The sequence below is a fragment of the Stegodyphus dumicola genome, chromosome 11 (assembly GCF_044657685.1).
Source record: "Stegodyphus dumicola isolate Sdum_Otavi_A_Nest chromosome 11, ASM4465768v1".
In the NCBI taxonomy this organism is placed as follows: domain Eukaryota; kingdom Metazoa; phylum Arthropoda; class Arachnida; order Araneae; family Eresidae; genus Stegodyphus; species Stegodyphus dumicola.
In genome coordinates this window covers 83,299,823-83,316,999 of record NC_140778.1, presented here as the reverse complement: position 1 = coordinate 83,316,999, position 17,177 = coordinate 83,299,823, and the positions used below count along the sequence as shown (strand labels likewise).

Genomic DNA, 17,177 nt, shown 5'->3' with positions numbered 1-17,177 from the left:
TCAATTTAGTCTTCCTCAGTTGGCCTCATTTCAGTTCCTTTGGGTTGGATCCTTCAGACAATGTTTCCTACTTGTTTTTCCCATTTTATTACAGTGGAAGGTTTTTAAAATTTCTTTCTTTTCCCTGAAATACTGCTTGGTGAATCTGAAACCTTGATAACTTTTGTTTAGACTGTATTATTGCATTTCAACATTCAGTTCATTTAGTTATACATTGTTTTTTATACAGAAATTAAAAGCATAGATATTATTTCTCACCAGTTAAAACAACGTAAAATGTGAACATATTAAAAAGGGAAGAATTTTTATTCCATAAAATATGATCATACAAACTCAGATTCTCTACATATATAAAATATCATGGATACACTTTTTTTTTCCCATGAAGTCTTGATTTAGTTCAATTATATTGCATCATTACAAGTTCTTATATATATATATATATAAAAGGGATGCTATAAAATTATGTCATTAAATTCTTATTTATTCCAGAAAGTCCAACAAATGTAGCATAATTGATGATATATTTACTCATGAAAACATGCAAAAACTTATACTTCATAAGATTTAAACTGATTACTAGTAATAAATTAAATACATTTACAATTCTTTTTATATGAGAAGGGTTGACAATGAAAAAAACTTCAAATGGCTTGATTCTATGATTATATACAACTTAATTAGTATCTACAATATAGGTACACTTGAAGATGGAAGTTAAAAAAAATTCTCAATAACATTGCAGTTCACTCAGCTAATACTTTCCAGTCAGAGGTTTCTGATTTTGTTATGTGATTTTCTGGTCCAATTAGTGCTGTTCCTGTTAGCGTTGGATTCTGCAAGTACCTGAAATATCAAAAAAGAAAGATAACAAAAACTGCACAATACTGAAAACATTAGTTTTATGTGAATTTTATGTTCACAAACATTTTAACGAAATTTATACTGTCAACTAAATTTACAGTTTGCTAATTCAAAAAAAAAAAAAAAAAAAAAAAAAAACATAATTTAGAATCTTCTATTCAGCCTTTTATATTTTTAAGCACTTTTGTAAAAAATTCGAAAAACTGTATCTTTCCTAAAAACAAAATGATAATTTGAGCAACTGTGCTGAACTGAATTAAATGCAAGTTCTAACTGTGTTTTAAATTGTAGTTTGGCAAGTTTCTATTTAAAATTGTTTACAGTAATGGGGGAAAAATTGCATTTGACATTGTGTTTTATGCATATCAACAATCAAAATAAAAGAAGGATACGTGCAAAATTTTTGTAAGCAAAGTCCTTTGAAATGTTGCATGTGACAAAGTGATTAGAAAAGTCGAATGCATTTTCAAAAGTATAAGACATTATAAATCTTATCACAGGCAATATGTGCTTTTGGTAATTGTGATATAAAACCGCAGAAGAATAGTGTAAAGAGAATTATTTAATCCATTGTTCTTAAACTATATGATAAATGATTTTTCTCTATCTAGTCCATTAGTTATTTTATGAACTTTAAATAAAAGCTTATTTTATAAACACTAATTTTTATCAATTTTTTAAAAATTAAAATAAAAAGTTCATACTTTTGTGCAGCTTCTACTAAATCTCCTTTAGTACAGCTGAAAACACGATCTCTGAGTTCTTGTTTCATTTCATGAGATATTCCTTCTTTGAAAAACAAGGAACCTTTAGATCCAGGAGGCACAGGTGCATCTACCTAATATTTAAATACACTTTGAGTTAATATGAGTTTCACTAACCAAAGGATAATCAAACAGAAGAAAATTTAATTTCATAAATACTTGGAGCTTTCTGTATTATGCTTTGCATGCATATAAATTATAAGTTCCTACATGAAAACTTTAAATAATAGTTTAACATCTAAAAGAAAAGTTTGTTGTTACAGAGTTTAAAAATTAAAAATATGAAAACATTGCTTACCTCTTTATAAAAAAATAAAATAACATTTATTGCTGCCAATTCATAAAACTAAATTTTAATTCATTAAACTATAAAAAGAATTTCGATTTTAAAAGCTCCACTAACCTTTTTAATTTCTTTTTATGAGTATACAATGGTATGGTATAAATAGAAAAATATCAAAACATTAAAAAAGTTCACTTATTAAAAACAAAAATATTTAGAGAAAAGTCTGCAATCTATATTTTACTAAAAAAATTTCATTACAGCTTTTAGAGTCTATTCTCAATACAGATGATAGCACATAGAAGAAGCAGAAAATTCGCAACTGGCTCATAATTAGAGGGTTAAACAGATTTTATTTGTGATACGATATAATAACATATAGCTCAAAATACTGATATTAAATCCAGGCGAAATGACTTTTTATATGATGAACATATGCTGCATTATACAGTGCAGTTTTTATAGCAAGAAAACAGACAAAATGATTTATGAATTTTAAAAATTACACAAAGTAATTTTTAAATATTATATCTGTGGATTTCTCATCAAATTAGATTTTATGCATCATTTGATTCACAACAGCATCTATTTACTGCTGATGTAGTTTTATTAACTGAAAACAATGAACATCTTAACAGGATTTTTAGGAGGTTATTAATAATTGATCATATTATTTTATTTATCTGCAATACAATTAAAAAAAAAATCTACAAACTTCACTGTAGGAGACAGATATATTTTGAAACGTCTGCAGTGTTAAAAATAAAAACTTATATAAGGAATATACTTCTGTCCTTTATTTATGCTGAAATGACCATCTAGGACATAAAGTTTTTACAGTATGCAATACTTTTGAAGAACTTATTTGTACTACTGAGAAACACTTGAAAATTTGATTTTGTGCAAGTGGCTATGATGAAGGGCAATTAGTAAGACGTGCTAAAATGAGAGCTATTATAAGCACGTAACCTGCAGTATATCTTGGTTGAATAACTGGTCAAGTACCCTGTCTATTTTAACAACATGAAAGCAATATATAGTTAATATACAAATACAAAAATTTCTTCATTATCATAAACACAGCTTAATTTAATACACAACATATAAATATCCTTTATAAGATTTTTACAACAGAAGAATTATGAAAGATTTCATAAAATTTTCCTACAAAGTAAATGCTTGCAATCTGAATGCTCCATCATAAGTATATATGCTTAGTATTTAGTCTGTTTGATTATGAGAAAGCACGTAAGGTCTATCTATTAAAGGCATGAATGCACTCATGAAGGTCTTTCTAAGGAAGACTGGCCCATATCCAGGTTACAAATGAATCATGATTAACCATAAAAAAATCCATGCAGCCAATCTGTCTTCGAGGATTTGAATCAGGGTTGAACTACCAGCGTACATTGACTTTAGGCCACTGGCCAACCATAAACATGTTTATTACTTTATTATACATGTTTATTATAAAAAGCACTTTTTATTTTTACTTTAAAAAGCAAAGGAACTGGATGGAATGGGCTATATCTTTTAACAGGTTCATGTGCACAGAAAGGCATAACTTTGATTATTGCAAAATATAAGAGGATTCGCTTTAGAATAGTTGTTGATATGAATAAATGAGTAGCAGCTCATATCTCATATGTTTAAACTATGAAAACAATATAGCTGACCACTTGCTTTCATAGAAATTAAACTAAGATGAAAATAGTAACATTCAGATGCTTTATTCATTCAGCTACTATTGCAATACTCATATGCAATGTTAATATAAATCAGGTTGTTTTGAGAAAAATTCTCATTAAAAAGACCCTTCTGTCAAAAATAATACATAGTTTTATGTTTCATGATATTAATGTTCATAACATTATTCAAATAAATATTTGTCCTTCCACTGAAACACTGAATTAGGCATTTTTCTAATAACAGTCAAATTTACTTTGTAATTTTGATATAAAAATATAGAGGTGTTAAGAACAATTATGATGAAAGAATATATATAGAATCAGTCTTTCCATGAATTTTGGAAAAATAATGCTCCTTAGTTTCTTTAGAAAATTTCACCAATAATATTCTTATAAAAATATTTTGAATTTATTTGAGCCAATTAAGATAGAATTGGATTATTCATTAAGGCAATGCATAAGAGAATATTCCATTCAATTCTGATCAAAAGAACTTTTTTCAACTTTTTTTTTTTTTTTCAATCAGAAGAACCAAGAGTTTTGTATTCTTTTTTCTTACAACCACTCTCATAAAAGCAGTTTTAGATCAACAGTTTTATATACTCTCATTCTGCACACACACTATATACATGAGTGCTACACTTTGTAAAGAATTCAAACCCAATCTTAGATGCTAAAAACTTTGAATGACAGCTTGAAACTAAGAACTGACTGCCAATTTTTCACTTACTTCCCGAAAAACTCCAAGTTTAGCCTCATTTATATCTTGATCAGAGTGATTAGTTTGTATCAACCATTCTATTCCAGCAACAAAAGAATCTAGTGTCTTTGAAACATTAGGATCTCTAAAATAAGCATGGTAATAACATTAGGATATATATAATACAATTTATTTAGAGTTTTTATGTAATGATTAACTTTGAGAAACAGAAAAAAATTATAATTTAAAACTTTAACATGACATTTGGATTATCAAAACACACACATTTATTTATTACAACTGAAAGTAAGTATTGATGCAACAATTCTGAATTGTTAACAGTTTAAAAAATGCCTAATTGCCTGATTAAATTGGAGGATCAACAGTTAATTTTTATTTATAGCAACATTGAACCATCTTCAGAGACAGACTCATTAATTTGAAAAGTGTTGTCAGCAACTTTGAATGATAGTATTTATACATTTATTTATTAGTACATATGAGGAGTCTATTAATTCTATTCTATGTAATAGATGTAATATGGAGTCTATTTTATGTAATATGGAGTCTATTCTATGTAAACACCTGACAATAAGTCACTGTTCATAGCAGTAACAGATAATATAAAATACATTGCTTGTTGATTAATTTTCAGCTGAAATTTCTATACTGGCAATTAGTTCAAGCATCTAAAATGATTTTTAAACAGTAATAAAGCTAACAAAGACATTTATATAAAAAATAAACACATATAAATAATTTTCCAATATGCAACTTGAATTGAGTTCATAATACAATTCTTTCCAATAAATATGTTGGAGAAAATAGAAAACTCTCTAAAAGTTCTGACACTTTCTAATTTTCTAATTGCAACATTTCTACTGTAACAATTTCAGTCACATTTTTGCCATCTGATAATCAATAATAATACTAAAAAGATACATAAGTCAATAAATAAGTTAAAAAGGTAAAAACGTATTCAAATTTTTAATTTATAATCAAGTTCAATATGATGAATTTCACAATTTTAGCTAATAACTTATTAACTTAGCACTTTTAAGCAAATGTTCAAAATAAAACAAATAATAAACACTGCATAAACAAAATCAATCATACCTATATGAATAGAACATAAATTGACCTCCTTTTCCTAATTTTGCTCCTCCACCATATGCACCTCCTTTCTCTCTGTAATACAGAATGGAAAAAAAAAAAAAAATTCAGATTTAATTATAAATTAATAACTTGAATCAATTTAAAATTACTAAACAGCCACCAGAATCAGGTAGGAAATAAAAATGTCAAAGTCTTACCGTATCTGGTGATGAAGATATTTACGTGACAGCAGTTCAGAGGCCACTTTTAAGCTGAAATGAAATATAAATATATTATACTCAACAAGACAATTTGATTTAATCAAAATATGCTTAAAACATAATAATTATTCCAAGGTTAATGATAAGAGTATCATAGCTAGATAGGGCAAGATAGTATTGGCGAAATCTAAGATTTTTAATGTGCAGAGAGATTTGAGAATAAACAAAAAATAAATCAATGAATTCCAAAAAAAATTTAAGAAATTGAATTTGAGTCAATACACAGAATAGAATACACAGATACTTTTAGATAAAATATATTATTTTTTTTAATTATTCATCTCGAACCTTTTGAATACTTTTATATTACATATAAAAAAAAAAAAAAAAAAAAAAGGCTTATTCTCAAATATATAAGAAGAAATATAATAAGAATTTCGTATATTTCTTCTTATATATATAAGAAGAAATATATATAAGAAGAAATATACGAAATTCTTATATATTACTAATATATAAGAAGAAAGGCTTATTCTCAAATCTTTTTCACATTCATACAAATCAACAGTAATTTATCTCACATCAATACAAATCAAATTAATTGTGGCAAAAAAATGTGTTATGCAAAAAATATATGAGGCTACCTGCTTCTGAAAGAACTGGCTTATATTTATATTATGCACGGGGATGAAATGAAAATCTAAGCCACCCCATTTAGTCATGTGCAAACAAATTCAAATGAATATCTAGATTTCTCTTACTTAATATACTTGACCACTGGACGACTATCTTAAAAGAAAAAATAACACTCCCCCCCTCAAAAAAAGGAAACATTTTGGAAAGTAAAATTATTTCAGATCTTGCTTTAAAATTATTATTAATGAAAGAAATTTGAAAAAAAATTTATCATATCAAAATATCCAAATATCAAAAAGATCTTAGAACAGATTCTAAAGAAGCTACAAGGAAATTTTTAATTTAAAAGACCTTATGATATATTTAACTTTTGCAATCGTTCACTGCATCTAAAGAGATTTTCGTAATATTTAGAGCAAAACTTACATAATTATGTAATGCATTAAAAATATGATGATCAAAAACTGAAAATCCAGCTGTCAACATATATTGCAAAGGACAGGATGAAAAGAAAAGAATAAGGTACATTAACAACAAAGATAAAAATAAGTCAAAACAATGAATATATACCTGGCAAAATCCCTATGGCAATAAGGAATGGTTAAAATGCTTTGACCAACATAATTAACAGAAAAGGGCAAGACAAAATGAATTTTCTTATCAGTCAGCTGGCAGGAGGATTCGATCTAAAAAAAGAAGAAACACAATTTCTATCTACATTCACACAATGGAAAGTTTCAAATAACTCTGAAATATCAAAAGTGCATATTTCCAAAATAATTATCATATGAAAAAAATTCTTTAATTAGTATAAAGGTATATACCACATTTTAGCTGCATGTCATCCCTGTCCTGAACATACTTAGTACATAAACCCTATGGGTGCCATGACTGCCTTTATCTGGTCATGACATTTTTTGTCACTTGGTATATATTAGCTTATAATTTAAAATATTTTGCTTTCTTTTTATAATAATATAAATGTCATCTCAATAAATGTTAGTTTATGAAAATAGGAACATACAAAGTAAGCATACAAATTTAGCTAATAAAGGCTCTTTATATACAGGTCTTCATTAAGGAAGCAAAAACCTGTGTGGCTCAGAGCATTAATTAGAGGCTTTTTTTAGTATATTAATTAGAAGCTTAAAATTAACTTTTTTTTTGGTAATTTTCACTTTAAATGCTCAATTAAAGAAGTGAATTATCTACAACAAAGTCTAACTTTTGGAATTTTTTAGAGTGCTATTCTTTTGCACATGCATTTCAAGGTCATTCAATCAACTCTTTAAACTAAAAACCTAACTAAAAGCATTTTTCGTTTTCTTTCATGAAGATAAATGGGAGAATTACAGTGAAAATTATACTGAAAAGATATAAAACACATTGGTCTTTAAGACCTGTTGACAAAGAACTTCTAAGACAATATACCTCAGAAAATATCAAACAGTGTGACTGAAAAAGCTATTAGAAATTATTTGATGTTAAAAAAGATTGAAGTATCAGGCATATTTCTTTCTCAAAACAGCAAAAAATTTTTGTAACAGTCCAGTATCACTATCCTACAGTAAACATCGACCAATTAGTTGCAATAAGAGAATATGTCAACTGAAGATCTGTAATAGTCTTTTGTTTCCTAATTCCTTTAAATATTTACTATTATCCTACTGTTCCGGATCCATGGGTAATTTGTTCCACGACTTATCACAGATACACAAACGAAATGAAAAAGCAAATACTACATAAAACAGCATGTTTGTGCATCATATGTAGGACTGACAAGTTTCTTCAGCAGTGGGAAAAAAAAACATGAAAAAATTGCAGAAAAATAGGTTTTGTCCACTAATTTTAGAACTTATTTCATATTTATATTATTTTCATTTTTAAATATAATTTAACAGACTTCATTTCTTATACCTCCAGTAACCTTTTAGTTTATGGTAATTAACATATACGTATGTACGTATGCATGTATTTTCTATGGTATTTCTTGCATATCTGTGAATTTAGACCGATTCTAAAATTGAATTTCTATTCATAGCAATAATAAAAAAAAAAGCAAAATTATTATTTAGGAAGAATAGGAAACAAAACTGAAATAGAAAATTGAATTAAATTAAACCATCATAAAACAATGTAACAACACAGTTTTTTTCCTTTGTTCATTATATGCAATAACCTATTTCAATGGATAAATTTAAAAAAGAAATATTTTGCTCTTTAATCTCAACTATAGTACACATTTAATGTGAAATTTCAAAAATGACATGTTCCTTTCTCTTTTATAAGATTTTATGTGTTGCAAATAGTATCAGGGTACAGTGAATTTTTAGAAACTGTATACTCTCAGCTCATCTGATCTTTTTACTCACTTAATATATTTACATTTTTTCATATATAATGCTACAATATTACCCATTAATTTATAAATATTTTCACATGTGTAAATTCAGTTGTACTTGTATGCCTGCAATAACTTTCATTGGTAATATATATATGCATATATGTAGTTACGTTTTTGTACTACTATGAGATTTTTTTCATATCCGTCAATTTTTGATGGTTTTTAAACTGAATTTCGGTTTATATTAGCAGAAAAATAGAAAATCAACATATTTATTCAGAAAGAACAGAAGAAAACACAATTGAATTAATTATTAAAAATTGAATTCAGAAAGAACCGAAAACACAAATGAATTTATTATTAAAAATTAAATCTATTGCACCATCAATATAGTGTAACATATTATAAATGAATAAGAATTCTACTGTATTTTTCACTAGATTTTTTAAAGAAAGTTATTTAATAACTTTACATTTTATTGCAGAAATAATAAAACAGTTATTTTTAAATAAGTCAACTGTTATTAAAGAAATAAGTTAACTGTTATTAATGAAAATCCTTTGGCAGTTTTGTAGATGCATCTTTGTTAATTTCTTCTAGTAATTTTTTTTTTTCTTCTGTTTCTTCCACTGTACTGAAAGAAATGTTTTTTCCAGAAGAATCCCAACTTGGATCACATGTAAATACAGTTTATTCTAATTGACAAATTATGCATTGAAACACATTACCAAAATTAACAATGTATACTACATTGCATATTGTTTTTATTATAATAGTATTATATAAAGCTATGCAATATTTACTGCACCCTTTAGTATATATTCTCTGTTGTATATGTAACAGAAAGAGATTTTGAGATTTTACCCTTATCTGTAAAAGAGAGTGAAAAATAAAATATAATTTCTAAGCTGTATACTATTACTGTATACATACTACACTGTACTGTTTAAAAGAATGGTAGACATCACAAAAATCTCTTCCTCTCACAACAAAGTAAGAAGAAAAATAATAGGTTAATGCAGTATTCATTAGAATATGGGACACACAAAAGGCAAAGTATAGGTAAATTTTAATACAAAAGTGTGGGTACAAAAATGTAGATTAAGTACTCAATTTTACCTTCCAGTCACAGAGAGCAGCAATATTCAGCCAACAAATTTATAACCAATAAAGAGGATTTGATGGAAGGAAATTATACAAATGTAAGGAATGACTTGTATGCTGAGAACACACATAAGGGTTCACACTGTCTACTTTCATCCTCCAAAATTTGGTTCCATGGTCTGACAGTAGAATGCTGCTGTTCATTATCATAATTACTGAACAATGAACAATGGACTGATAATATTAGATGTGTCTGAACTTCAATATTTTATTATGTCAAGGACTTATATGTCTCATTTGACATACATCTAAGGAAAAAAAAAAAATATTTTTTCATCCTACAGTAAACTGTGGATACAAAATCAGTGGATCAGAAGTATGATAGTAAAAATCTTTACCACTACTAAGAATATTCAAATTCTAACTGCATGACTTAATATAAAATTCTGCTTTTGCCTGTAGCTCAAGGATGAGTTGCAATTAAAAACAGTATTGAAGATAATAACTATAATTTTTCATATCTTATTCATATATGGCTCTCATTGCTCCATTTCTTCCTCAATACTTTTTCCAAAAATGATTAACACCATAATGTCACATCTTGATCTTCAGATGCAGAAAATTTAAACTGAAGTGACAAAAGTCATGGGATAGCAATATGCAAACATACAGATGGCAGTAGTATCGCGTAGAAAATGTATAAATGCAAAGTGCTTTGGCAGGGCTTTCATTTGTGTTCAAGTTATTCATGTGAAGAGGCTTTGACATGATTATGGCCGCACGACGAGAATTAACAGAGTTTGAACGCGGAATGGTAGTTGGAGCTAGACGCATGGGTCATTCCATTTCGGATATCGTTAGAGAATTCAACATTCCGAGATCCACAGTGTCAAGAGTGTGCCGAGAATATCTAATTTCAGGCATAACATCCCACCATGGACAGCGCAGTGGCCGACCAACTGCACTTAATGACCGAGACCAGCGACGACTGCGTAGAGTTGTCAACGTTCACAGACAAGCAACACTGCGTCAAATAACCACAGAAATCAATGTGGAATGTACGAGGGACATGTCCGATAGAACAGTGCGGTGAAATTTGTCTTCCTTGGGCTATGCCAGCAGAATGCCGACTCGAGTGCCTTTACTGAAAACATGACATCGCCTGCAGCTACTCTTGTGGGCTCGTGAGCATATCGGTTGGTCCCTAAACGAAAGGAAAACTGTGGCTTGGTGAGATGAGTCACGATTTCAGTTGGTAAGAGCTGATGGTAGAGTTCGAGTGTGGCGCAGACCCCTTGAAGCCATGGACCCAAGTTGTCAACAAGGCACTGTTCAAGCTGGTGGTGGTTCCATAATGGTCTAGGCTGTTTTTACATGGCATGGACTTGGTCCTCTGGTGCAACTGAACCGATCATTGACTGGAAATGGATACCTTCAGCTACTTGGAGATCACTTACAGCCATTCATGAACTTCACATACTCAAACAACGATGGGGTTTTTATGGATGACAATGCGCCATGTCAACGGACCACAACTGTTCGCGATTGGTTAGAACATTCTGGACAATTCCAGCGAATGATCTGGCCACCTAGATCGCCCAACATGAATCCCATCGAACATTTATGGGACATCATCGAGAGGTCAGTTCGTGCCCCAAACCCTGCATTGTCAACACTTTCACAATTATGGACGTCTATAGAGGCAGCGTGGCTCAATATTCCTGCAGGGGACTTCCAACGACTTGTTGAGTCCATACCACGTCGAGTTGCTGCACTTCGCCGGGCAAAAGGAGGACCGACAAAATATTAGGAGGTATCCCATGACTTTTGTCCCTTCAGTGTAAAAAAATAAATAAGAGTATGGCTAATTATTATAATTATTTGAATTCCTTCTTATACATTAAAATCTTTTGAATTAAATAAACGATTCAAACAATAATCTATTTTTGATTATTATAAATACAAGTTATAAACTACTTTTGCTGAGTAATAATTTAACATTCCTAATTTCATTATTCAAAATGCTTACATATTCCGTAGCAAAATAATCTACACACTCTGAAAATGAAACCGAATGTAATGATGCTTTAGAAAAAAGTGCCCCAAACCCACCTATCTACATCATTAAATCATTAGAGACCAAATTACATTTTTTTCTGGAAACAGATAAAAATCTTGATTTTGAGATATTTTACCTTCATTGAAATTTATGCAAACTTCCAATAGCTAAAAAAAAATTAACGTAATAAAAATGGATTGCTGGGCATTTGCCAGATATTTTTTAACATATAGCAGACCAAGTAGCACTTAAAAAAATATTTAAAGAGGGAAAAACAGATAAAAGCCAAAAAAATTTACATTTTTAAAACATACATATATTTCAAAACACTTAGAAATGTGTAAAAAATAATTTGCAAAATAATAATAAAATACAATATACTAAGCACTTTAAATATGACGTTCAATTTCTAAAGCTTTAAAAAAAATAAAATTGGAGAAAACACAAATAAAGTACTCAAATATATGTACATTATGAAAACTGAAAAATACAATATTAATAAAAAGTAGTTTTTACAATTTTATGTGAAATTTTGTAAAACAATTTTACAAAAAGACACTTTATACAAACTTTATGCACTAATGTGAGGGGTCTTGATCGATAACCTGCAAAGTGGCAAAGTCTTTGTACATTTTGCCAACCTATATTATAATCTATCTTGTAATAATAGATATCATCACTGACGTTGCTTGAAGAAAGGCTTTTTAAAATTTCTCCTTCTGATCCCCAACTTCAAATATTTTACATCTACAATTCTTCAGAAATCTTTTATTGTCAATGAATTAGTTCCATGGATATTTCTGTAACTGCTTGCATTCATTAATGTCATGTCAATAATTTGTGTGAACACACACTAAAACCATTTTAACCACTAATCTTGATGGTCTACCCATCCCATATACACTGCTGGCCAATAAAATTGCAACACCAGGAAAGAATGATCTGATGAATGCCAAAATCTCATGAAAGGAAAAAGAGGTTGGGATATGCAAATGATTAGTATTTCAGCACATTTAGATGATGCAGGAGACAGAAAGGACATCTGAAATGCTGCATAAAGGAAAAGTTGCATAGTGGATTTCTCATTCGGAAAGCACTTTGTGAAAAAAGGGGCTAAAAACACATTACGAAAACTTTGAACCAACTTTCTTTTCTCACTACTAGATAACACCTGCAGCATTTGAGGGAAACATGTGATATTTGAACGCATAATTCCCTTAACCTAAGTGCAGTTTCATCACTCTGGAATGCACAGAAGATCATTTAAAAGTGCTTTACTGCCACTTAATCTAGCCATCTAAAACTGTAGAGAGACATACAGAGCCCCTAAATATGTAAGTCTGCCATACCAAAATGAAGCAAACTGGCAGAAACAAAAGGCCCAGTGCTCTTCGTTGATGTGAATTTAAAGTGATTTCTATAGAAGTGTAGTTGGTCACAGCCAAATAGAATGCCTCAGAGTTATACCTGACAAAGTTACATGTAATTAAGCCAGTTTCAAAAAGAATGAATTGTTGTTTTTCAAGAAGCACAGAAAAATCACCAGACACAAGGGTCACAGAAATGAAATAGTAAGAAGATGATGTTATTAGCATTGATTCCACAGGCTGCAGAAGATGGCTCACGGTGCTTCAGATTACCAGTTACATTTTCAACCACTCAGCAGAACCTACCCACATCCCTGGAAAGTTTAGTGTCATGTAGAATCAGTAGAGAATTACTGAATGGTTGGTCTAACAAAGTCAAATATTTATACAACACATACAGTTTATCAGTAATATTTTCTGTGATTTGTGGCCATGCTCAGTGAAATATAGAAGACTGGAGTTTCATTTCACTAGTGAAACCATATTCTTGTTTGACCCAGATGACCATAACATATATGTGTGGAGGTGACTAAGCAAACACTGCTTACTTCATATCACTGTAGATGGCACACTTCCATCATTTCTGCCAATATGATGCACTGGCACACCGACAGTCCAGTGTTATGCCAATCACATCATGTGGACTGACGTAGCATGCAAAGTTACTTTTCAAACACTTATTCACATACAGAACATAGGAACAGACTTTTACTGAAACATGGTAATCCCCTTATGGTCGTCATGACAATGTCTTCTCAATTGAATATGTTTGGGACATGGTTGACTGCTAGCTCAAGTTATACAAAACATGTTTAATGTGGCTGTGCGTTACACTGCATCTGGTGTTTTCAGAACAGCATTAGACATTTGTTAGTAGACAATGCAAAGCACATCTTTGCATGCATTCAAACCAAAGTGGTCCTATGGCATATTAATCTGTAATGGTTCTGGACCACTCTTGCTGCAATATATGAAGTTTTAAATTCTCCAGTTGTTCTATACTTTCCTCCTTCTCTCCCCGTGTCCTTGATCAGTTTCATTATGGTTCACCATTCTTTTATGTGCATGATTTTTTTTTTTTTTTTTTTTTTTTTTTTTTTTTTTTTTTTTTTTTTTTAACAACAGAGTATAAATATACTCATAAAAAATGGGATCAGAAACATAACTTTATCATTAGGTTTTATAATTTCCTAATTTCTATGATATATTTTTTCAAATTACAAACATTTCATTAATAGACTAGTTCTAAGAAAGAATATTTACCTGTTTTGCACTACTGACAACTGGATACTGAGGGACATCATTTACAAATGAGTCAAGGTTTACAAAAGCAGGAGATAATGCACCAGGTGTAGCATTTATTGCACATCTAAAATGAAAAATGAAGAACTATGTATAAGAAATTGAAAAAACACCAGCAAATGCAGAAACTGAAATAGATAAGTTAAACATGAAGTGTAACCTTTAAATTTGCTATCAATCAATTTGTGGTAGTGCAATCCTCAATGTAATCCCCTGTGCCTCTATAATGACTCGAGAACCCTAGTGATATTTTCTGACATTTTATTCCTTTTTAAACAAGACACATGCATTCAGATTATGGTTCTGCTGGCAGATATAGAAGCTAATTCTTACTTATGCATCAGTCAGAACCTGTTGCAGAAGTTCTGATTGCATGATAAAGGATTTCTTCCCTTCCAAAAACTATAAACAAGCAAATTTAAATGTAATTATTATCATGCAGTTTTTTACATATTTACCCATATGAAATAATTTAAATGATTTTGGTATGGAAGTAAAATTTAGAATTCCTGGAAATAAAAATAACTGAAAAACTTAGAATTTGAATTTTGTCTCCTCTTGAGCAAAAAAACAAATATGTATGTATTTAAATTTTGGTTTTATTTGCACAAAAATTGTATACAAAGATGAGAAATTTCTGTGAGTAGTGGCTTAATTACAGCTGTGTTTTGATGCTATTATTTCCCTCATTTCAAAACTTCTTTCTTCAAATTTCATGTAAATAAATTATTTTGAGTTTAAAAAAAATCACAAGAATAATTCTTATAAGTTTTTTCCTAACATTTATTTTGAAGAATTTTGAGTTTCAATGCAGCTTTACAATCAGTTAAATTGGGTAATAAATATTCTCAACTTTTTTTAACAACAACAACAAAATCATAGAATTTTTTAATGCAGTTGGCGGCTGGGTGCTTTATAGTTTTTATTAACTCCTAACTTTTTTCAGCAGTATGATACTCTTCCTAATGCAAAAATTGCTTAAGTTCTAACAAAGGAAATATACAGCATATAGAATTGTTGGCAGAAATTCAACTTTTATGCAAAGAATTGATTTCACAATAGCAGCAGATGAGTTATTGTTGCTGCTTCAAAATAATGCTTATTAAATACCAGAAAAAAGAGTTTGATATGCCACCAGAAATGACAGTTGATTGGTGTAATACCTACACAAAACTGTTTACATTCTACTGGATAAGAAAAAAAAAAAAAAATACAATTGCAGAAATCAATGAGAATTTATTTACTAGCAAAGAAATATGCTGTAAGATTGTTACTAGTGTAATGTTTGAGACTGTATTCATTCTGAAACAAATGACTCTTTCTTAAAGATTGTTAAAAACTGAATAATAAAAACTTTATTGTGAGTGAAAATTATACTCTATAGTGACAGTACAGATAATATAGCAAACAGCTCAATAATATTTATGAACTACTGAAAGGTTACTGAATGAAGTAGAAGCACTCATCAGACAATTTAGTTTTGTTGATCACACTTACAAAGATAAACATCCAAAAGAGTGAATGATTATACAACAAAATGTTTATATAATGACAAAATGTTTAAAAAACAAAACAGCAACAACACCCCCCCCCCCAATAAAAAAAGTCTGGAAGGTTTCAGATTTCAAATTACATCCAAAGGGGCATTTTTTTAGCATTTTGTGAGTTACCTTCATTTATTAAATAGCATGTTATTCACATTTAAATTACAAAATTCAGTTCAAGAGCAATATCGCAAAATAATTTTAAGATGAGCATATCTTTAATAAAATTTCCGATACACAGTCTTGCACGCTGTAGAAAAAAATGTTTTTTCTGTACAACGTTGCCTTTGCTCGTTTTGAAATTCTTGACTTTGTTAATCAAAAATTGTTAAAGTTTTACAAAATTTGAAATCAATAATAAAATTAATTTCAGATTTGGGCTTCCAGATGCCTATATTCACAGCAGGATTACGTTATTCAAAATTAGATGGCTCTAGGTACAGTTGTTTTATCACAATGCAAGAAACATATATACATTCATGCAGATTCTTCATTATTTAATTTCTTTAAATATAATACAGGGCAATAATATTTGGTGGCAACAATTTGAAAAATAAAACAACGCTTGTCGTGATGTTTGCAAAATACCAAAACAAAATTAATAGTCCTTCTCGGCAAATTGCCCCTTTGAACTAGAAAAACTACATGACATTACTAGACACCACTTCAATACAATTGGGTAACTGGAAAATAAATTTCCCAGGAAATCCTTTTGATGCAGTTATGATCATAACAGGATTGTATTTCTCATTGGAAACAATTGTATCATTTTTTTTTTTTTTTTAATTTAGCCTCCTCTTTTTTATTACTTATTTACAACATTGAAAAAGTGTGGAAAACAGAAATAAGCACAAACAATTATAAGCATGATTCCTTCATCACCAAAAATATGACTGGAAATAACTAAATGCTACTAATATGTTTTAAGTAAGTAATTAAAAAAGTACATGAAAATTATAAAAAAAGAACTATCTCACACTAGAACATTTTGCATAAAAAAAGCTTTTATAAAAAATTATATTTAAAAAATTCAAAAATTGCACATTAAAGTGTCATACCTCATGGTACTTCGTTGCAAGAGCATACTGGACAATTGTTTCAGTTTTTCCAACACCTCATCATAGTTTTCCAACTCAGCTAGTTTTTTCATGTATAATATCTTTAAAAGAAAACAGTTTTAAATGAACTAAACATTAAAATCTTACA

General features: G+C 29.3%; 1 protein-coding gene across 2 annotated transcripts in view; it reads right to left on the bottom strand.

The window, feature by feature from the left end:
- Positions 1–287: 287 nt before the first annotated feature.
- LOC118195507 (presequence protease, mitochondrial) overlaps positions 288–17,177 on the bottom strand; it is a 75,002-nt gene continuing 58,112 nt past the window's right edge. For both annotated transcript variants that reach the window (XM_035366834.2, XM_035366835.2), the window contains exons 20-27: positions 17,030–17,130; positions 14,389–14,494; positions 6,822–6,937; positions 5,613–5,666; positions 5,416–5,487; positions 4,330–4,444; positions 1,569–1,702; positions 288–846 (exon numbers count right to left, since the gene is read on the bottom strand). In XM_035366834.2, coding sequence (XP_035222725.1) covers positions 747–846; positions 1,569–1,702; positions 4,330–4,444; positions 5,416–5,487; positions 5,613–5,666; positions 6,822–6,937; positions 14,389–14,494; positions 17,030–17,130 — 798 coding nt within the window. In that variant the 3' untranslated portion in view covers positions 288–746. The remainder of the gene's footprint in view (positions 847–1,568; positions 1,703–4,329; positions 4,445–5,415; positions 5,488–5,612; positions 5,667–6,821; positions 6,938–14,388; positions 14,495–17,029; positions 17,131–17,177) is intronic.